Genomic DNA, 23,412 nt, shown 5'->3' with positions numbered 1-23,412 from the left:
CGTATGTGTGTGTGTGTGCGTATGTGTGTGTGTGTGCGCGCGGCAGGGAGGTGAAAGGTCAAGCTGGCACCGTTGACGGCGCTGATTTGTGAGTCACCTCTGAAACGTAAAGATGCTTCAGACTGGGCTGCGTCATTCCTTACATTTTATTAATGAACTCAACTTCACATGGCTTTTATAAATGACAATAAAAAATGTTCAGCATACAAATACGAAACAAAATACATGATACACATTATTTTTCATGTTAAACGTAGAACTTTCCCGGTGACTGTTTCATGGGATATCATGGGATATCAGGGTCACCTCGACAGGACCGTCTCCCCCGGATACGCATTTGACATTTTTGCTGTGCCAGAGGACAAGACAACCGTGCTGGGAAGGCGCCTGTCTGTCTGGGACTGATAATATCACTGTGACCCTCCCCCCCGCCACCCGTCAGCTCCCCTCCGCCACTGTGCCTCTGACTCGTAATGTTCGGGTCGCTGGCAGCTGTGAGGGAGAACCTCTAAATCTCTCAGAGACGTTCAGTCGCGACCCACGTGGTCACCTACTGCGCTGCACCACGGTAAGAGTGTAAAACAACAACAGCAGAAAGTGGAAAATAAAAACCAAGGATTGGGCCCATTTGCACGGTTCTGCCAGACGGATACGACGGTTCTGAGTCAGCCGGAAGGAAATGGGCTCAGCAGGAAAACTCTCTCCTCACTCGTGTCAGCACAGACCAGCCCTGTGACCAGCATGTAACCAAGTGACCCCCCCCCCCCACCCACCATACCTGGCCTTTCTGTAAACAAATGCATCAGATTTCCAACACAAGCAAAAATAAATATTAATTTGTGGTTATGCACTATGATCAAACTGACGTTAACTTGGCAGGAGTTGATTGGAATAAGAGAGCTGTAAAGTTCGAACCCTATTACATCAAGCTTTCAAGTTTAAATTGTAATAGAGCCCAGTACCGTATTTCAATATCTGCTAATGTACTGCAAATGAGAAATAAACTGAAAAAGATGCTTTGTAATCTTACAAAACTCAGCATGACATTTTGTTACTTTAGTGACATAAATACAAAAGTATAGCCCAGTAAAAACGTTAGAGAAACATTCCTGTAATGTATGGGGATGGTGAGTGTGTGACACGTGCAGCACTGTTACTTAGCCAGTGCACAATCCAGTGCACTGCAGTCCAGCCGTGAGCAAGGCAGCGTGCTGCATGTCTGTGGTGCGTGTGAGAGTGAGTGATGTAACAGTGACCCCTGGTGGTCAGGGAGCCTTAATGTCAGCACTTCTCCGCTTCAGCTTCTCTGGGTTATTGGAGGCCATTTGGGAAAAGTCCCTGAAGATGTCCTGATACGTCTCATCCCCTGCGGAAGACAAGAGCACAGAATTTGATGAGGGAGACATGAAAACAATGACAAGGGACAAAGATGGGGAGATTCTGGGAGCGATACAGCTTCTCTCCTAAATATTACAGTTGATCATCTCACGCAGAGATAAAAATATAAATATAATTTAGGAAAGAAAAAAATATCACTCTCCCCTGATCTAGTTTTGTCCCAACCCCCCTTAAACCAGTGTTCTGGAGCATGCAGTCTTTGGACACAAAATGGCTACACCGACTAGAACTATGACAGGCACTAGATTATATCTCTCTGTCTCTGGCTTGCAGACAGCTTGGTTCACACCTAGGGAGCAGCATGCAGGCATGGTTGCAGACACACACACACACACACACACACACACACACACACCCTTGGCATGCGTCTGTGATTCACTCCAGGTCCCCTACTTCTCCACCCCCAAATCTGGCCTCTCGAAAACAGCGGATTTGGCGGATTTCACCCCCTGGGGGCAGGCCTTAGTCCCACCGGGGGAGGGGAAAACCTGGAGTGGATCCGGCAGCCGGGAAGGGGCTGCGACTGGGACGTGGCTCAGGGCTAGCGGGCGGTTACCTGTTCCACGGGGTGGGGGACGGCGTGGAGGGACACGAGAGAGATGGCACAAGCAGCGGGGACGGACGGGGCGTCTCGTCGGACCCAGAGACAGACACAGACAGACAGACAGACAGACAGATGCCAGTGAGCGGCATGGCAACATGGGGGGCTCGGGGGGGATGGAGCCATGGAGACGAGGGAGCCAGGCTTCAAGGAAGAGAGGTCAGGGGCGGCAAATGCGCGGCTGTTAGCATGGCGACGGCGGACACTCGGGGTGGGGGGGGGGATCTTCCTGAACAGGACTGGCTCCAGCACAGCCCAGGACAGCCTCAAGTCTCTTACAAGAAGCAGCGAGAAACTGCAGACAGGAAGCTCTGGGGTCGTCAGATCAGAGCCAGATTATAAAATAGTGTCAGATGACATTGCACAGCTCAGCCTCTAGGGGGCACCTGGCACTCAGGCTGCGAGCTCCCAGCACAGGCTACACAAAGCCCTCTGCCCAGAAGGTACAGCTATTTTTCAATGCCATGACTGACAAAAAAAGGCCACATATAGCTACACTAAGCAAAAAAACCCAAAGATAACCAACAAAAAAAAAAAAGAATGAGCATAATTAAGAGCATTGAAATCTTCCTTTTGCGACACGCTGGGTTTCACTGGGCCTTAAAGGCTGCTGTTTGCACTTTCTACATTTACCACAAGAGACAATTAAAACAAGGTCATGGAACGGGGGCCATCGGGGGGCAGGTGGAGAGAGAGGCACCCGGAAACCACACACTGCCATATACACTGCATCAGCTCAGTGCAGAAGGGCTCAGATCTGGCTCCTTGCAGCTGCTGCTGGCTGCCTGCTTGTCCTCTGGGTGTGCGGTTCCTGTGCTGCATGGGGCCCTGAGGCGTTGGAGTCACTCCCCTTTTCTGGGTTTCACGGGATCCCAGGCCAAGGAACCTCGTTAAGCGGCTGGCCGGGTGGAGTTTTTGCGTCTCCGTGAAAAACCTGACGGAGGTTTTCCGTTCGCCAGTCCGGTCCTGGCGCACGGTACAGACCACCACACCCTGCAGGACAGACGCACCCTAGGTCCCGCCGACTCGCTCGGACCCCCCCTGTGCCCAGCCACTCAGCTGGTTCCTCAGAGCCTGGAAACCCTTCATTGGCTGCCCCGTCCCAGCCCCGCCCCCTCCACCCGAGTAGCCACGCCCCCCTGGTTGACCTGATTGGCCAAAGGCGCCGTCCATCTCCCGCATCTCCTTATTCATCTTGGCGATCCGGAGCCTGTGGGAAACGCAGAGAAATGGGGTCAGTTTTTCCTGAGTGGCAGTTTTAGGTCATGTATCCTCAGTCGTCCCATCGTGTTCTTTTTAAAGCTCCACCCCCACGGCTCTTACAGAGTAACGATGTCCGCGTTCGCGGTCTCCACACCGATAGTGATGGGGTCCTTCCCATCCTTGTCCTTGGCGTTGTAGTCAGCTCCCCTCTTCAGGAACAGGCACACGAGGCTACGGTACACGAGACGTCACATGTAGGGGGGAGGGTCTCTCACTATTTATATAAACTTGTTTTTGCCTTGAATACAGCCACGTAATCCATTTATGCATTCATCTTTTGTAACCCCTTAACCTATTCAGGGTTGGGGGGGGGGGGGTGTGGAGCCTATGGGAGCAAGACAGGGAACAACCTGGTAGGGGGCACCAACCCATCGCCAGACACACACACACCAGTCACTCACACCTACAGGCAGTTTGGTAACTCCAATTAGCCTCAGCATGTTTTTGGGCTGTGGGGGGAAACCCCACGACGACTGGGGGAGAACGTGCAAACTCCACACACATGGAGCCCTGCTCCCAGAGGTCAGGCGGCAGTGCTAAGCACTGCACCCCCATGCCTCCCCTCTTTGTAAATATGTGACTTTTTCATTCATTTGTCCAATAGGCTCTAAATGAACTCGTTGCGTAATAAAACAAAGCCCAGACTATAACTGCCTTGCAATAGGTACCTGTTCGCTCACAGATGTTCAACAATTTGCAAACTGGCATGTAGAGACAAGACAAGATTATGGACAAATTTTCTGAAAATGTCCTTGATCCTGAGCCAACAGGTTATGAGCAACGTGATACATTTCAGTAGTATGTGTCAATCAATGGTGCCCGGGGATAACACCCTGTGACAAGGAAATACGGACGTAACAGTGACAAGATGCTAAATAAGCCCCTCTGCCTTTGATTTAATCACTGTTTGCGTATTTCGCATAGTACTGACTGCTTAACAGAAAGAGCAGAAATACAGTAAAATGGCCATAATTGACAGAGGGCTGCGACATGGTTACGGGCGTGAGCCTCGCATGACCCACACGACACCCGGACTGATGATCAGGTCCCGACGGCCTTCATGATGCCCTACTGCTCTATTAGCAGTGATAGTCTCACGTACCCGGTGTGGCCCAGGATAGTGGCATGGTGCAGGGGGCCCCTGCCGTTGCAGTCGGTCTGGTTGACGTTGGCTCCGTTCTGCAGGAGAAACTCGCTGGCAGCCAGAGAATTCTGTCAAGCAGGGAGCGGAGGGGATTAAAACACACACACACACACACAAACACACACGCATTTTTACTTTTTTCATGGCAGTCACTGATTTTCATAAAATAGAGTTTTCCCTTATGGGGACCGGTTTCCTGGGGAAAAAAAGGGATATTTATCTCGTTATGGGGACATTGTGTCCCCGTAAGGATAGGTATACCCACTCAGACACACACACACACACACACACACACACACACACACACACACACACACACACACACACACACACAGGCACAGGCACAGTCATGCGTGCGATGCCCTGCACACTGACCGCCGTCACCGCCTGGATGAGAGGTGTGCTGCTGTCCTCCGCCACGGACACCCAGTTGACATCTGCGCCGTGAGCGATGGCGTCCGCCATGACAGGGAAGTTCTGCAGCGCCGCCGCGCGGTACAGCAGGGCCCCTGGGTGCAGGCCGCTCAGGTCCTCCTCCTCCTCCTCATCTGCACACACCGTCACATCAGACACCCTGCTGTCGAACTCTCATGCCTCCAGACTCTACTGGGAAAGCCCAGTGCATTTTGGGTAGGCTTCTGGAAGATTCTGCTGCATTAGGAGACCATGACTGGGTACAAGACTGGTGTACTTGACATGTCACAGACTCACTCACACACACACACACACACACACACACACACAGGTTTGTAATCTTTGTGGGGACTCTCCATTCATTTTTATGGGGAAAACTCTAATCCCAACACGACGACCTTAACCCCCCCCCAGCCCTCACCTTAACCACCAGTAAATGACTTTTGACACTTTTAGTTTTTGATTGCAGCTACAGTTTCCCCTTCTGGATACCAAAAAAATTATCCCCACAACATCAAAACAGGTTTATCGCATTACATTTTACATTTGATCCCCATAAACACACACAGACACACAAACACTCATTCAGTAACCACTCACACTGTTATAATCGCACTCACAGCCTTTGGGGACCACAGAGTAATCATAACAGACGTGCAACCTGAACATCATCAGTCCAGCCTCCCCGAAGGACTCTACCTCACCTTTGTGACTGCCTGTGCTGTTCTTATGTCCAAGGTCGCTCAAGGTCAGCCCTGGGGAAACCACAAGACATTCCTTCGGTTAGCTAACAGACCACGGACCGAGGCCACACAGCCCTCTGGGATTTGTAGGCTCTATTTTTACAGTCAGTGTGAGCAGCTGTGATCGATCAATCTCTGAGGCACCATCCCCCTGATGTTCATGCAACTGCCCCAGCAGATCGCTCCGCCTTCCGCAGGCATGCCTGTTCGCCCATGAGCCATACCTGTTAGCCGTGGCAGGGTGGCACGGTTGGGCTTTGGCTTGAGGGGAGGGCGTCCGGGAGGTCTCTCATGGTTGGCGCTGGTGGTGCGGTTGCGTCTGGCACTAGAGCGGCGTAGGGGCGCCACACGACCCGTCTCCGGAAGCTTCTGGATGAACTTCTTCTCCACATACTTGGATCGGATCCACGCCTCTTTGTCCTGCCTACATAAGGACGGTGACAGGAGGGATGACCCGCACAGCCAGGTGAATCCAAAGTCAGAAATATCAACAGTGAAAAATGTCTTCATTCTTTCACGTTTATTGATTAATACTGCAGTTATGTGGGTACAACACGCCAAGACAACCTGCAATTGCTTACAATTGGCATTAAATTAATACATGGAACCATGTAGCTGTGTGCCATGTTTCCGGAGGACAGTGTTCAGTAGCGACACATCAGCACATTTTACCTGGTGCACAGCAGAGCAGGATAAAAAAAAAATGGACGCCAAAAAATAGATCAGGGAACTTTGGTGACAGAAGTTTGACATCGAAATGACACTTTCACAAATATAGCTGTGTTCAAAATAACTTCTGGAGACAAGGTAAAAAAACCCAAATATCAAAGCAACATGTAATGCCATCTCCCAAACACCAGGGGGAAATGAAGAGCCATTTTCCCCTGTTTAGTTTCTGCTCTGCAGATAGATGAAGTTGGTTCACAGCCCCGGTGTTCTGGCGTGTCCAAGTGTTCATCCCATCACATCTTAGTCAACAATCGGGCAATTCCGGCATTCCTAGCAATCCCTGGGATGCAGGGTAGCCGGGGTAGGGGGGGGGGGGGGTCGAGGTGGGGTCAAGGAGCTGGACCCAAGGCCCAGCGGTTCCCTATCTTAGCCTCAGGACAGGGTCTCTGTGCTGTATTTGAGAAATTTCCCCCATGAAACTTCCAGCTGCACAAGCATTTTATAAATAGACACCTTGTGTAAGCAACTAAAATCAGCTGACAAAAAAAAAAAACGAAAACACCAGGTCTGTTAGCCGTATAATGAGGGCGGGACATAAAGAATAAGAGCAAGGCTAATGGCCGGGCGACGCCCACCTGGGGCTGGAGGGGTGGGGCTTCTTGATGGTGATCTCGTCGATGCGTGCCTCGTAGATTCTGTTGATGGCCGTGTTTCCCAGCTCACACATTAACTGACAGAGAGTACAGAGGGTCACAGTTAGGACAGCCACTAAAAACCAATCAGATGGCTACTGTTTGTGGGGAAACTCACCAAAAACCAATCAGATGGCTACTGTCTGTGGGGAAACTCACCAAAAACCAATCAGATGGCTACTGTCTGTGGGGAAACCCACTAAAAACCAATCAGATGGCTACTGTCTGTGGGGAAACCCACTAAAAACCAATCAGGCTGACTGAGCCCAACAGAAAACTCTGGGGAAATCACTGAAACTCTGGCTTTAGGTGCGTTAGAGAGAGAAGAGGACTGATTTAACGGAAATATGACAAATCCAGCATCGTACCCCTGTTTTTACCTAATAATAATGGAAGTATAACCTTAATAACTTAATAACATTAAGCTCTGGTTGGCACACACTTTCATAACTGGATAAAATCCCCGAAAAGCCCTGTAAATTCCAGTAAATCCTTTACACTCTGAACCCATGTGACGTTTCATAACGGCCTGAAAACTCCTGGCACCTGGGTGTGATATAACTGTCTGACTAATGTTTCGGCCATAAAAAAAAAATCACACGTGTTTGTGTAAGTGACCCACTTACCCTGACCAGCTCGGGCTCCCAGGAGTCCAAGGTAAGAGAGCGGACTTTGGAGAAATGGACGCCCAGACTCCTGTCGGCCAGGAGGGGAGAAAATAATCAAGCTGTACTGAATTACATTTATACTGAATGGAGAAGTGTGAATGCATTGACGGATCTCTCTCTCTCTCTCTATATATATATATGTATATATTACACATACATATATATGCATACATATACACACACACAAACTGTATTTATGTCTACATACTGTATAATGTAATTTTTTTAAATCATTTTCTATGGAGGAGTCGAACATTGAATCTCATTGTCCTTTGTACAATGACAATGCAGGAATTAAATTCAATTCAGTACAATTCAATATATTCCACTCTGTGTGTATAAATGGTAACTGTATATGGTGCAATATATGAGTAAAGATGATGTATGGGGGATGTATTATTGTAAGTGGGGAGTTATGTATATATTCACTGAACAATTATTACATTCGGCAATCACTTGGGGCGGGGCTATGTGTGTATGTACTGACCAATCAGAACTGACAGCAGGCGCTGGGGTGGCTGGGCTACACATGTATGTGCAGACTAATCAGAGCAGCCGCTACTTGCTAGGGGGCGGGGCTAAATGTGTGTGCTTGCCAAATAGGAATGTTGAGCTGTTGTGGGGGGGTTACCTATGAATGCCTGAGCAGACGATGCAGAGGGTGATGCCCAGGTTAATGGAGGCCCAGTCGGGGCCCGGCTCCCCACAGTCACAGCACTGTCCGTTGCCTGAAATCTTCTGCACCTCCTCCAGCGCCTCCCGTCCCGCGTTGGGCTGCTCCGACCCCACCCCGCTGCCAGCTGACACGGACCGGGTCCGCTCCAGCCCCCTCTGTGAGAGAGGAGGAGGGGGTAGAGTACAGGGAGTGGGGGAGGGGAGGGAGCTTGTCTGGAATGCAGCCGCGACTGGCTGGAGTGCACATGTGTGTGTGTGTGTGTGTGTGCGTGTGTGTGTGTGTGTGTGTGTGTGTGTGTGTGTGTGTGTGTGCGCGCGCGCGCGCGCGCGCGCGTGCGTGTGTGTGTGTGTGCGTGCGTGCGTGTGTGTGTGTGTGTGTGCGTGTGTGTGACAGGCCTCACCGGGTTGAGCGTGTCCTCCCTGTGGTCCTGGAAGGCCGATGCGATGCTGTTCTGTACAGCGCTCATCCAGCTCTGCTGATGCTGCTCAGAGTCAGCCTGGAGTAGGCAGCTCCTACACACACACACACACACATAGATGTACAGACAGACAGACAGAGAGACAGACAGACAGACAGGTTAATACGGATAGATACGTCTTCATCAAGTGCTGCTCACATGCTCAAGCCGCTGACGAGGTTCTGGACTGGAACCAGCATTAAACCCTGCAGCGTACAAGCTGGACCCAACTCACTTGGATGGGGAAACGACCTCGAAACAGAACCGGCGCTCATTGTCCGGACATGGCTTCACCGTACACAGCCGTAAGTCCTCCACCACGACAGTGGGCTGGTCCTGGGGGGGGGCGGGGGGGCGGGATGGGGTGAGTCTGCACACGCGCTGTATATGTTGGGTTATATGCAGGACGGTCTATCCAGCCTTACCCACCCAGAACTTCTTCTGGTAAACAAGCTGATTCTTCTGTATGGAGAACCACCGTCTGTAGAGTGAATGGGGGGGGGGGGGGGGTGAGAAGACAATGAATCAATAGCTGGAGCCATAAAGCCTCAAGCCGCCTAACAGAGCGGGAGGCTTAGACCAGGGAGGGGAAACGCCTCAAAGCTTTCACAGAAAAACCCATTTCTGTCCAGAAACTGATCATCTGTGACTCATAAGTAAATAACAACGTCATGTGTCACTTAAACACATAATGATATGCCATTCGTACTCTGTTTCCATAACTCCTGCCAAAGATAATATATGTGCGCTCAAAACATATAATTTACATACATTTTGCCTCCATGAATGTCCACAGACTGGTACAGAAATGAATGAAAGCAGAGGGAGAGGCAGAGAGACAGAGACAGAGGCAGGCAGGCTGTCATTTTGGGGGAGGGACACACCGCCCCCACTGCTGTCCAATATGTAACAGCTGGCGAAAGGTTTGGGGGGGGGGGGGGGGCATTAATAGCTGGGAAGCACATGGCTGGAATGGCTGCCCATTCTAGCGAACTCATCAGCATTCATACATATTTGTAGTTGCATATTTAATATTTTTGGCCTGACAAGGATCAGCAGAGGGAAGATGGATGGATTATTTTGTTTGTCGATTGTTAGTTATACTGATATTAGTTTACAATAGAGCGAGAACTTGAAAGATAAGTTTTATCTATCTATAGCTTTTAACTTGTTTGGCAAATTTGTGCCACTGGAACAGGACGGACAAAAGGCATCTCATCATTTAGACGAACACTGCACTGCAGTAGCCGTCAAAGGAACAAACGCTAAAACGCCACTGTTTCGTTTGTGGCAGGTCAGTTCACTGGTAACGGTGATTTAGATGTACTGTATTTTTACTGTATTTCAGTTCCGTTTCCAGAGTTTGACGCAGGGGTGTATACATCTCGAGGGGGGGGGCTTTTTACATATAGTGGTGGGAAAAACATGCACATTTTTGACCACAAAGGGACAAATGCATATTCTTTTTCTTTGAATTACTCTGCAAATAATTCATTTTGTGGCGCGACGCTCTCTGTTGAAGTGCGTATCCATGAATTATACTCAGTACAGAGACACGCACCAATTAAGACTGAGGTGGACTTTATCGATCCCCAAAGGATGGCACGATACAGACACTCCCCAGGTTACGATAGGCCATATTACGGTATTTCGACTTCAATACATCATTCAATAAATTACATGAGGTACATTGTTAGGTTCGGTGCACTGTATTGACTAGTATTTTCGCCTTACGATATTTTCGCCTTACGATATTTTCGCCTTACGATATTTTCGCCTTACGATATTTTCGCCTTACGATTTATCGGAAAGTAACCCCATCATAACCTGGGGAGAGGCTGGTCTATATAATACATATTCAGCTTATATGTATATCTGTTGTCTGTATGCACTGGCTACCACCTACCGTTTACTTGTACTATTGAAAGGAGTCATTCTTGTGTACTTTTGCGGGTCGTTGTTTTGCTTTTTTTAATGACGTATTTATCGTTAGGTGTTTCCTGTTTAATTGTTCTTTGTTCTAGCTGTCTGATGCTCCACATAAATGACATTTTGTTTCTGGTCTGTGAAACGACAATAAAGTGACTTTGCTTCACTTCGGCGAAACCTCAAGAAAAAGCTGAACAAAAACTACAAACATGGCTGAAAGCTAGAGAGAGCCAGAGAAGGAAGTCCTCAGCAGGGAAGAGCCTGGGTCATCGGGCAGGACCTGCTCCAGGTTTTGAAGGCGTTACTGGCCCTCTTGTAGAGGTAGCCCTCCATGACGATCCCACTGGCAGCGTCCGGGCTGAAGTCAGCGACGGAGTCATCGTATGACACGTCCTGTGGGCGGGCGAAGGGACAGGCGGGTCACCACTCAGCTGAGATGAGGCTGGGGGGGGTTATCCGCCGGCTGGACCATGGAATTTCCACACCCCCCACCCCGGGGAGGAAGCCCACCTTGGTTTTGATGGCGACGTGCCTCTGCTCCATGTCCCTCTTCTCTCGCGCAGAATTCAGGACCAGCTGAATGTGCTGCCAGAGGAAAGGTGCATTATGGGAACGCAGGTGTGATGGAACCAAGTGCGTTAGCGAGTGGGGAAAAAAAATGTGAAAAACAGGCTGAGAAAAGGAGCCGAGAAGAGATAGGGGGGGAAAGCCGGCGCTGGCCCTGCCGTGCACAGTCTGCAGAGATAAGCATCGTCTCACTGCTTCTCTGGCTTCCTGGCCGCACGCCAGTGACAGACTGAAGCATGGAGGACAAGGGAAGATTAACCAGGGAGCTGTGGGGGCGGGAGGAGGGGCTGGCAGTGCAACACAAGGTTCAGGTACAACACAGTATCTGCCAGGACATCCCAGAGAGAAACAGGACGCAGGGAGCGGACCCCCTCCCATTTAATCTGCTGACTTGAAGATAGTCCTGCAGGTTTATCAGGGCCTGGTGCCCCCCCCCCCCCCCTCCCTCGTTCAGCGTTATTTTCTGGCTTCTTTCGCCATTTCCTGTCAAGGCCGTTTACCGCCGCATGTTGAGGTTTCCTGTCGAAGTGGCCAAGGTAGTTTTGTTTCCGGACTCGATTCACCCTCGTACACTACCATCGGGCCGGGCCAAAACAGGGTGGGGGGGGAGACTGCAAGGCACTGCTCTACACTGCCACCTATAGGGCTTCTGGGGTACTTCAGAGATGACGCTACGCCTCAGTGCTACGGCGACCTCGCGATGGGTTCGGCCATGTGACCTGAGGGCCGACTCCTGCTGAAAAGCAAGTGGGTGGAAAACTGCCCCATGTGGGGCAAAGGGTGACCACAAGAACCCAAGAAGCATCAGAAAGGAATCAAGCTCCTCTCTGTAACCAAGGTCACTGACACAAATCATGTCCACTGCCGGATCAAGACGGCAAACCGTGGGACTCAGGAAGCTTCCAAAAGAGACACATGGCAGGTCAGCGAAGCTTCCTCACGTGATGCTCTTCCACGGGAACACTGGGGGCCTCCGGCCAAAGCACCAGCCACCCCCAAGCAGCTCCGGCGACTGCCATACGGAACCGGGTGAGAGTGGGGGGGGGGGGGGGGGGGGACCTGACTTTCATGTTCTGCTGCATAAAATTTCATCAGCCTTTTGAGTGAAAACAACTGGACAGTTTCCACTGTTTCTTCTCCACAGCAGGCCAAACGTCTCCCCTCTCCAGATCTCCAGTCACAACCTCTAACAGACAGTATCGTAAGTCCTCCACCACGACAGTGGGCTGGTCCTGGTGGGTGCGGGGATGGGGTGAGTCTGCACACGTGCTGTATATGTTGGATTATATGCAGGACGGTCTATCCAGCCTTACCAGACACATCATTTATGGTGGGACTCATGAGGTTTGGGACACTAAATATTAAAGAGAGGGGATGCTAAAGTGACGTGTTCTGCTAACCAGATAGCTGGCCACCATCTTGTGACTCAGCTAACTGGCCATTTATTTAGATTTATTTATTTGGGGGGGGGCAGTAACAAGAAACCCACTCCAGCCGGTAAACCATCTTTCTTGCCTCCCCATGTCCTCCACTCAGGAACTGAGTCCCAGTCTGACTCCGTCCTCTATCCAGACCTCCTTTCAACATTTCCTCCTGGACACACCCGCTTCAGGACACACCCACTTCAGGACACACCCGCTTCAGGACACACCCGCTTCAGGACACACCCACTTCGGGACACACCCACTTCGGGACACACCCACTTTTAGACATGTCCTTTGGACACGCCTCTCTCAGACTGAGACGGTCATGACCTCTCCAGACTCCTCCACCCCCTCTCCCCCACCCAGCCACCCACACACACACACACACACACACACACACACACACACACTTACCTGGTCACTGAGGCTCTTTCGATAACCCTCCAGCTCAGAGAGAGTTTGATGGCCTTGCTGGAAGAACTGGGCTTGGGCATCCATCAGAGAGAGCATCTGAAAGTGTCAAACACACACCACACACACACACACAGTTACTCACAATGCAAAGGCATCAGAAAGACATGTTATATAAACCCCTCCCACACAAGATTCCTACTCTCCCTCCCTCCAAAACACAGACAAACCACGGCTCTCTACAGGAAACAGTCCAGCAGGTGTAGGGTCTAAAGGATCTTATACTGGGATGGTCAGACTTACCACCATGAGGAGGTCAGTCTTCTTCTTGGACTCGATGACATTGATCTAAGGGCAGATTTTACGGCGGGGGGGGGGGGGAGTTGTGATTAAAGTTAGCTGAATTCTCCAGATACAGCGGTCAGTGAATCGTCTCCTCCCACGATGTCCCCCACCTGCAGCACGTAGTCCAGCGCCTCACTGCGGAAGGCCTTGCGGGCCCCCAGCAGAGCGCCGCTCGCCTCCTCCACCTCGTGCTGCTTCCCCCGGGGCGCTTGGGCGTTCCTCGCCAGCGCCGCTTCCAGGCTCTCGCTGCTGCGCTCAAACTCCTTCCTCACGTCCTTGAACTTCTTCACATCCCTGTGAGGGCGATGGAGGACAGAGACACGGGGGACTGAGAGTCAGGGGGTGAATCTCAATATGCATACTTGACTGTACTTGCGTACCCGTCTTACGTTATCTTCCACTGCCAAAGATCAGGTCCAAAACTAGGAACACAAATACACAGGGAGGGTAAAGATCCCTGGATGTTCGTCTTGCTCCACCCCAGATATCAAGGATGCATCGGTTGCATCCTGGCAGAACGAGACCAATCCCATAATTCATTGCGTCACAAGTTCGTTCTTGAAAGACAAGTTCGCAAGACCGGTCTTGCCATTACCAGAAGTACGGTCACCCCAGGGCCCGCCGAGCAGACAGACTGGTTTCTATGGTGATGTTTAAAACTGATCTCCAGCCAATCAGTGTGTCAGTGCTGAGGTTTCGCTCCAGCTGCTGTCTGCATGGCTAATCACTGTGTCTACGGTGAAATTTTTATCCAGTCACTGTCTACAATGAAGATTCTTTTGAGTCACTACATTTGCTTCTGAAGTAAAGAGGAACAATGAGTAGCAACTGGCTGCAAGGCCTCAATTCTGTGGAAGGCATGGCGATCATTATTAATTTAACTACATGTGTTTTTCCAATGTGAAATGAATATCGCGCCCCACACACCTGCTGTAAATGGGTTAATGAATGATGCACAAAAGCTCACACTCACTCCTTCACGAAGCTCTGCAGCTTCAGCTTCACGGACTTCTGCGTCGTCTCAATCACCTCCTGTTGGGGGGGGGGGGGGGGGCGGGGGGCACATTTATTTTCATTTCGTTTGCTTGCTGCAACTCTAACTGCAACCGCACAGAGATAAGGGCAACCAAAGAATGGCAGAGATATGGAGGTTTAAATATAGACTGAGCAGAAAATTCCAGCATCCGTACAATGACTAAAAAGGAACACAGATTCTAATAGTGGCAATTAGGCCAGCAGAGAAGATGTCTCACAATATCTGCTTGTATGCTTTATCTGTTAGCTGCCTCCATACATCCATCCATCCATCCATCCATCCCCAAATCCATCCATCTTCCACCCACTAACGGCGTCCTCGGTAGGTGTGAATTAACCTGCCTGGGGCTCCAAGGCTGACATCAGCACAGACACTAAGGTGCTGCCGATTTAGCTAACAAGCTAACCCAGGATGGGGTGGGGGGGCTGATATTAATCTGCCTCTGGTCGTTGCGTAGCTGTGGTAACTGACAAATACTTTCCGGGGTTCAAGGCCCCATTTTTCCTGCTAAATCTGCCTGCTCTGCAAACTCTCCTGCCATCTGCCCACTACATCACTGAGCAGGAGTCAGACCTCACTGGCCGGGGGTGGGGGTGGGGGGGGGCAAGCCCCCTGAGAAACATTAGCGGGCCAATTTGAGATAAGGAGTTAAAGTAATTCATCTCTTCCTCATACAAGAGATGATATCAATAAACATCAGTGATAGTTTGTGTCATTAGAAGGGAACCATTTTATTGCGAATTCTTACCAAATTCTGGTGAATGCTGTTGCTAGCAAGTAAACATTTAATACTGCAGTTACCATCATGTCAGACCAACTTAGATCAAACCAGGAGATACAACGTCAGTAACGGAGGGCGGAGCTGGGGCAGGGAGGGACGAGGGTAACGATCTGTCACGCTGCGTCAGGGTGGTTAGGGATAAGGAGGAGAGAACAGCCTGGACACAGGAAGGAGGATGAAGGCGACAGCTGGAGAGCATCTCTCACCGACTGGGCCTCCAGGATGATGGACAGCTTGTTGGAGAACTTATTCAGGCAGTCCTGAGGAGAAGGAGAGAAGGTCGGAGAAGGAGAGAAGGTCGGAGAAGGAGGGAAGGTCGGAGAAGGAGAGAAGGTCGGAGAAGGAGAGAAGGTCGGTGAAACATCCTCACCAAGATGAGCACCATCCCCGGTCGTCCCGAGGGAATCCACACACATCCACATCCCCTCTGTATCGGCCCCTTGTCTTTCCTCGAGGTCAACCCCCACCATGCTGTCCCCAGATCAGTGAAACAGCCCCCTTCTGCTGAGTCCCACTGCAACCATGCTGTCCCCAGATCAGTGAAACAGCCCCCTTCTGCTGAGTCCCACTGCAACCATGCTGTCCCCAGATCAGTGAAACAGCCCCTTTCCCAAAATCCCATTGCAATTATGCTGTCCCCAGATCAATGAAACAGCCTTTTCCCTGAGTGTCACCGCAATCATGCTGTCCCCAGATCAGTGAAAACAGCCTTTTCCCTGAGTGTCACCGCAAGCATGCTGTCCCCAGATCAGTGAAACAGCCTTTTCCCTGAGTGTCACCGCAAGCATGCTGTCCCCAGATCAGTGAAACAGCCTTTTCCCTGAGTGTCACCGCAAGCATGCTGTCCCCAGATCAGTGAAACAGTCTTTTCCCTGAGTGTCACCGCAATCATGCTGTCCCCAGATCAGTGAAACAGCCTTTTCCCTGAGTGTCACCGCAAGCATGCTGTCCCCAGATCAGTGAAAACAGCCTTTTCCCTGAGTGTCACCGCAATCATGCTGTCCCCAGATCAGTGAAACAGCCTTTTCCCTGAGTGTCACCGCAAGCATGCTGTCCCCAGATGAGTGAAACAGTCTTTTCCCTGAGTGTCACCGCAAGCATGCTGTCACCAGATCAGTGAAACAGCCTTTTCCCTGAGTCTCACCACAATCATGCTGTCCCCAGATCAGTGAAACAGCCTTTTCCCTGAGTGTCACCGCAAGCATGCTGTCCCCAGATCAGTGAAACGGCCCCCTTCCCCGAGTCTCAGCATGATCACACTGTCCCCAGATCAGTGAAAAAGCCTTTTCCCCCCCGAGTCTCACCGCAATCATGCTGTCCCCAGAGAAATGCAGGCCCAGGTCCGCCAGGCCCGCGATGAAGCTCCTGCTGCTCTGACAGTACGCTCTTTCAGCCTCCAGCATGGAGTGACACTGCTTCACCAGCTGAGGGACACAGAACAGGTGAGGAGGCGCCCAGAAACGGCGCCGGCAACAGAATTAAAAGTTACAGGGTAGGCCAAGCGTCGCCATGGAGACAGAACACAGAGTGCCAGGCCTGCGGAACGGAATGTCCAGGAGCGCAGGAGAGGAGATGAAGATCAGGCGGGCGATTCAAGACAGGATGACACGCACGCTGACCAATTAAAAAGCTAAACGTGCGTGTCACAGCAAACACAACCAACAAATTATGACTGATGTATTGGACATGCAATGGTGCCAAGCCAACTGTCCCATGAAAGCTAAATATGTGCCTTGGAAATCAAAACGAAAAGAGGATGGAAAACAGCTATGATCAGCCAGCAGACACGTGATGGAGAATCACACTCAGACATTCTAAGAAGGCAATTCCTCTTTTATTTCAGGTAACTCGATCCAGTTCCTCCACAAACCATATCAGAACTAATCACACATCTCCTCTCTTCAAACAGAAACTTCAGAGGAAGAGGATGTGTAAAGGTTTCAGGACAATCGGACGACCTCCCCTTCCTGTGCACGCACAGGGTTCCTATTGCTCTAAACGCTTCGGCGATGTGGCTTCAGTTAACATAATCATGCGGTGAAGCATTGGAAGGCAAGATGGGCGGCAACGCGCAAATGCTCAAAAACACAAAGCAAAAGTTACAATAAAGAATCCTTGGGTCTCTTGGCATTGTGTGAAAATCACTCGCTTTCGGTGGTAACGGAGTGATTCGTGTTCCCACCTTCTCTAATCGAGTCTCCAACTCGCTGATGTCTCCCTCCACCCCCTCGATGGCAGCTCTGTGGGGGACAAAGGCTGGGTCACATCGGGAAGCATCATTATTTACACACAGGTAGGCAGGCAGCTGAAAGTTTAGCGCCATGTCAGCTTCCATGGCGTAAGTCATGGCAAGAACTGGATTGTCGCTATGCAGCTGTGGAAAGCATGAAGAGACCACTCTATATTTTTAAACAAATCTGCATTTTTAAATCCTGGTTTAGTCCTGGTTCTGTTGGCAGAAGGTCACCCTGAGCGGCAGGCTGCTTCCAGGCTCAAAGTTCCCAAGACAGTAGTACAAGAATACAGTGAAGCAGGAGACACTGGGAATGACCAGAAACCAGCCAGACAGAGGGCAGAAGCGACTTTCTAATGGCAGTGATGACTGTCAGCTAATTTGGCAGTTTCTCATGAATCAGAGGATGACCTAAAGTCAAGCTGGGCGGAATGACCAAAAATTTCTATCACGGTATTTTCAAAGATATATCGGTTTCACGGTATACGACGATATATATATATATATATTTATATATTTATATTTTAATTATGACTGGACGTTTACCACGTTTTTGCCTTGTTCTCAAAATTAACTATATTATTTTATCATTAGCCATTGCGCCTATCCACTACCTTAATGATAACATGTGGCTAACGTGTTTGGTAGCTAACTGCGTATAGATAAATGGCTAATGTTAAGGTGTGCACTGGCCAAGTTAACATTTTTGATAAGCGTTTAATTTTTCAGTGTAGCTGGAACGCGAACTTGACCTCGCGAAAACGTCGGTCTTTAAGATGCGTCGCCAAGTTTGACGCGCTACTTGACGTCGTTTCCACAAATTCATAATTCAATTCATAAACCGGGTCCTAGAAGCAGGACTGAAGCCCCATAAAACAAGGAAGAAGCCCTTCATCAATGAGAAGCAGGGAAGAACCAGACTGCAGTTTGCAAAAAAAAACTATTATATATGTATTTATATTATTCAGAGATGCACATCCATCAATTGAGAAAAGAGTGAAACAAAAAACTGTGCTGTGGTCTCAATTTTTTCCCAAAGCTGAACATTAGTACGGTGATCGGAGTCAGATAAAACTCTGTATATCCATCCATCCATCCATCCATCCATCCATCCATCCATCCATCCATTTTCCAAACCGCTTATCCTACTGGGTCGCGGGGGGTCCGGAGCCTATCCCGGAATCAATGGGCACGAGGCAGGGAACAACCCAGGATGGGGGGATTGTTATACAAACTGGTAAATAAATAAATCGCAAGATTTCTAGTAAAAGTTATAAGATGCCTCCACACTTCTGCACATCCAGCACTGCCGGTCAACCCATCAGGCAACATGGGTGACTGCAAGGGCCACCGTCTTCTGAGGGGACGCCCCCTGTGCAAACCGCAGGTGCTGATGCTCGCCTAGGATACTCCATGAGCGGTACTGAGGGGCCCGTAGCGGTGTGAGCCAGGCGGGGAAATCTCACACAGCATGACGAATTCAAAAGGGTGACATCTGCACCAGACTCTGCTTTTCATAAATCAAAGCTTTTTGGAATCAAGCTTCTATTGAGGAAACAATGAAAAACTTTTTCAACAAAAACAAAACTTTTCCCAGACAAACATACTTTGTTGTTTAACTAATAAACCTGCAACTGTTTTACAAAACTCACCAGACGCATGCAAAGCTTTTTATGTGAGATTGTAATAAAGTTTCCCCAGATAAGCATAATTTATCTGCCCGCAACATCTTTTGAGAAAAAACCGACACGCACGTTAATGGTCGCCATCTTGTGAGAACTTTCCCAAAGCCTTTACATCAGTGTGGTCTGCATTTTTTTTCTTAAACAAAAATGCTTAAGGATCCGATTCTGTTTAGGTCTGGTTTGCAACAAAGTATTCAAGGGCCCTTCCTGTCCACCCTCAGTTTCAGCAACGAAGGTCATTGGGGGCAGAGGTGAAGATTTCCGGTCCAGAAAGTACAAATCCAGACCAGGATTTTGTTTCAACCAACCAGTTGAGCATAAACAGTCACAGTCACAGAGTACACAACTGGTTGGTCGAAACAAAATCCTGGTCTGGATTTATACTCTCTGGACCTGAAATCTCCACCACTGATTGGGGGAAACATTTACTTTCACTTAGCAGATGCTTTTGCCCAAAGCAAAGTGCAAGTTTGGCAAATAGCACATTACAAACATATGTGATTGTAAGGGAGTCGGCCAGGCATAAGTGCAGCTAGGCTGAGCTTCCAAAGAGCGTCTAGGTTACGAGTGTAAGCAGTAATGGGAGAAGGAGCGACACGACGAATTCTAACAAAGCAAGAACCCAGTAAGATATTCAATCACCCAAAAGCGTCAGGGAGCATGGAGTGGTGACAGTCTAGTAGAGGGGGGAACAAGCAAGGGGTGTGACACTGCTAAGTGTGCCGAAGGTTTTTTTTTTTTTTCTTGGGCGTCGTCCTGCATCTGATTGGCATGTGCCTGTTGTGGGGTCAGTTGATGGGAAGTCAGAGTGTCTCAGTGAGTGAGTCAGCTTGCCTGTGTGTCTCTCTCTCTCTCTCATGAGGTTCTTAGCATGCAAGTGTGCGGTTTCCGGTACGTTCTGAGGAGTGAAACAGAGCGAGGGCGAGAAAGAGGGAGTTTGAGAGACAGGGCCGATGAAGGCCAGCAGGACAGGAGAACAAGACTTTGTTTTGGTCACAGCATGGTTGCAGGTCAAATTGTGGCAGGGAGAAGGAGGGGGGAATTAAATTCAAATGGACTTAAGTTGCCGTGCAAGGCAGCTCGGCGTGGGCCTTCCAAGGTTTGGCCTCAGAGGATAGAGTGACAAAAGGTGACGCTGGCTGCCTATCCAACTCTGAGGGGCATCCAGGGACTCCTCAGAGACCCCCCCCCCCCCCCCCCCCACCTCGCTGACTGTAACTGTGCATGCAGGTTGGGCCGGACAGAAAGCCTCTGAACGCAAAGAGAGAGACACTGCATTTCTGTAACAATCCACCCCCAAAGGACACTTCCTGCCTCCTGTTTATCGCCTCAATATCACACGCCCTCACTTCCTGTTCCCCCGTCAACCCCCCCCCCCCCCTTCTCCTCCACTCGTAACCTAGCAACCAGAGGCAGCAATTTCCAGCAGCACCCTGTCCTCTGGCCCGGTCCTGATTCGCTGATCCATCACTTTATTCCTTTCTTGGTTCTTTGGCCTGTATTTTGTTTTGAATACCCTGTCCCAGGAGCTGCACCCCCCACCCCCATGCAAAGCATTCTTAGCCTGATGGTGAACATCACCTATCAGAATAAATGAGAGAAAATACAGAGGGAGGGAGAGAGAGAGAGATAAAGAGGACGTTCCCATCTGTTGCCAACTGCCTTCCAGCTGTGTGTCTATATGGAGCCACACTCAAAGCAGCACCGACCTCACTGAGGCACCCGAAAAAAAAGCTAATTAACTAAAACCGATTTCAGTTCGCTGACTATTTTTTTTAATGAGAACTGTGCAAAAAGAAAACGACCCCCCCCCAAACACCAATTTTAAAAAGATTTGAACCGGAATTGTAAAAATGAAAGACGCTTTGTCACTTGTTACCTTCAGGGAGTGTACGCTAAGGTTAGATGCGCATTATGCCTTACACAACCCCCTCCCCCACCCTGCCAACCCGCCACCCCTTGCACCTAAGCTTAAATATAGCGCATTGGCTCCGATGAACGTTTCCGGTTACAATGAAGATGTTCAGCTCCACGAGTTACTCAACAGGATGGAGTTATAAAGGAAAAGAAGAGGCATTTGAGCGCAGCACAGTAATACTGTCTGCACCTAAGGGTCACGCGCCTTGTATCCAGTCAAACATGCGTTTTAAGTGACCTAACATTTAATGAACGGTTATTACGTAAAACATGCATGCAGCGTTAAACGCCATGCCATCCATCATATACTTATCGCTTCCGTGATCAAACCGCCATCCACAACTGTCACTATTTTCCCCCCCAATATAAAAAAACAAGTTTTGCTTAGAGTAGATTAAATTAATTACGCAAAGGTTACATCACAGTCCTTTATGCCTGTGACAAACACGCATCGTACAAGGAACTTGCAGAAAACACCTGTCTACACGAGGCAGAAAGTAACAAAATCTTAATAAATCGCAAAAAAAAAAAAATCCAGAAATCAATTTCAAGGCAATTACCTACCTGAACCGGGGGGAGTCCTTAAGGCATTCCTCAAAATCCAGTTTGACGGTCATTCTTGAGCTGAACTGTCACTGGTTATAAAAATTATAATGGTGACAATAGCATATAAAATAATTTAAAATAATCTCAGGCGGCGCTTGCATATATCCCGTATTACACTTTGTCTGATTCACAGTGGGAGGAACACTTCTCAAAAAACATCTGTTTTACATATTTATGATGCTTTGTTCGTACAGTGCTTTTACCAAAAGAGAAAGATATCGAGCAATATAATTATATCCGAATAGTGCCGAGTGAAAGAGGGTATTATGCATTTACTTAAAGTTATGTTCGAAAGTAATGATTAACTTCGGAAAAAAATAGTAGTATCGACTACGGAGAAAAACTTCCGATTCACCTTACTAACAAAATACAACTAGCAGATTTCAGCACACTTCATGATCAGACACTGATGGCTTTTAGGGGCTTTTTTCAATCGTCCAAGTCCTGATGTCTTTGCTGTCGTTCGAGTCCTCAACAAGAAAAACCGGCGCAAAGAGTCGCTGCGCTTTACGAACAGTCTTGATCCAAAGAGGCATGTATCCCAATTAAATGTAAGAAGTTACACAGAAACGAAGATGAGTAACACTGAAAATAAACATGTCCCTTGATGCGTCTCTGGGGGCGAAGTTGTCAGTAAAACAAAGTTTTCTTCCTTCCTCCCCTTGGCTCACCTCTTTCCACCCTCCCTCCGCGCACTGTTTCCGGGTGTGTACAATCGTGTTCGACTAGTCGATCTATGATGAGGGGGTAGAAACAGTGTTGTAAACTCAACTAATTACTAAAAGAAACACACTGCTTTACGAAACTCAAGTAAAGAAGAAGTTTGTTGCTTCGCCGGACGATAATGTGAACTCTACATGTTCCTTTAAAGATTTCAACAATTTTGTTATATGCATCGTTATTTCCCCTTAGTTTATTCGTTCAGAATATCAATAATCGACTATTATAGGCTACAAAGCCGCACACCCGCTATTGATTATGCCAGTCTGTCTAAAGTCATGCCTTTATAGACTTCTCGACCGCCCAGCGTCCCCAGAGGCAGGATCTAAAGTTACCTCCTGGTCGGTGGGAGTTCGCACCTTTGAACTCGTGCCTGCATGGCTTGTCGGTTCTTCAACCTATAAAAACAAACTTTTATCCAGCTGATCGCTTAATGCGACTTAGGTTAAAAATACTAGCAGGCTGTTTTGTACGTGGGCTTTTTCACCTTTTCAGTTTCAAACTAGGAGAGATTTTAAGAGCTGGTTGCACGTTGCCTAATAACTACCGATTTGCAATCCCACCCTCCCGGGTATGAGCGCATAGTGATTGTGTGGACCCCGTGACTGGCATCCCATCCGAGGTGTTTGCTGTGTACCCTGTGCTGCTTGGGGACTCTGCTTCTTCACCCTGTCCAGAATCACTGTTTGGTAGATGGATGCATGGAATTTTGAAAGCTGACAGATTGTTTTGGTTTAACCCACAGATCTCCTCCATGGACTAATTACTATGGTCGTTGAGATCACGTGTTGGTGTAACCCCTATTAGTCATTCTGACAATAGAGCTCGATGATATACAATTATAGTACATTTTACTTACAAACACCTGTTGGATAACTTATAATTTCTAACTGTAAATCATTCACTAGTTTGTACGGTTAGCTAGTTAAAAATGCACACATGAAGTTACTGATGTAGTGACTGGAAGACCTTTTATGGACACTGGGTGAAATATTTAAGTCATGAACATCGGTGGTCCAGATCGAGTAGGAAT

General features: G+C 49.0%; 1 protein-coding gene across 6 annotated transcripts; it reads right to left on the bottom strand.

Annotated features, from left to right (window-relative positions):
* Positions 1-128: 128 nt before the first annotated feature.
* On the bottom strand, positions 129-22,359 carry acap1 (ArfGAP with coiled-coil, ankyrin repeat and PH domains 1). Of its 6 annotated transcripts, none has more exons than XM_049029426.1 (24): positions 22,331-22,359; positions 21,618-21,688; positions 17,401-17,458; positions 16,523-16,642; positions 15,425-15,478; positions 14,375-14,433; positions 13,512-13,695; positions 13,360-13,404; positions 13,060-13,155; positions 11,165-11,239; positions 10,935-11,047; positions 9,155-9,206; positions 8,961-9,061; positions 8,669-8,780; positions 8,224-8,423; positions 7,551-7,620; positions 6,868-6,962; positions 5,788-5,987; positions 5,525-5,575; positions 4,782-4,954; positions 4,365-4,474; positions 3,323-3,433; positions 3,148-3,209; positions 129-1,366 (listed from the first exon to the last, which is right to left on the bottom strand). In XM_049029426.1, the coding sequence occupies exons 2-24, from the start codon at positions 21,668-21,670 to the stop codon at positions 1,266-1,268; spliced, it is 2,295 nt and encodes a 764-aa protein (XP_048885383.1). In that variant the 5' UTR covers positions 21,671-21,688; positions 22,331-22,359; the 3' UTR covers positions 129-1,265. The 6 variants fall into 6 exon arrangements, with proteins under 6 accessions (XP_048885383.1, XP_048885382.1, XP_048885381.1 ...); XM_049029425.1 differs by lacking the exon at positions 22,331-22,359 and adding an exon at positions 22,015-22,324; XM_049029424.1 differs by lacking the exon at positions 22,331-22,359 and having other exon boundaries at positions 21,618-22,324.
* Between the last annotated feature and the right edge of the window lie 1,053 nt (positions 22,360-23,412).

The sequence above is a fragment of the Brienomyrus brachyistius genome, chromosome 10, assembly GCF_023856365.1.
Source record: "Brienomyrus brachyistius isolate T26 chromosome 10, BBRACH_0.4, whole genome shotgun sequence".
In the NCBI taxonomy this organism is placed as follows: domain Eukaryota; kingdom Metazoa; phylum Chordata; class Actinopteri; order Osteoglossiformes; family Mormyridae; genus Brienomyrus; species Brienomyrus brachyistius.
This window is presented reverse-complemented; position numbering and strand designations above follow the sequence as displayed.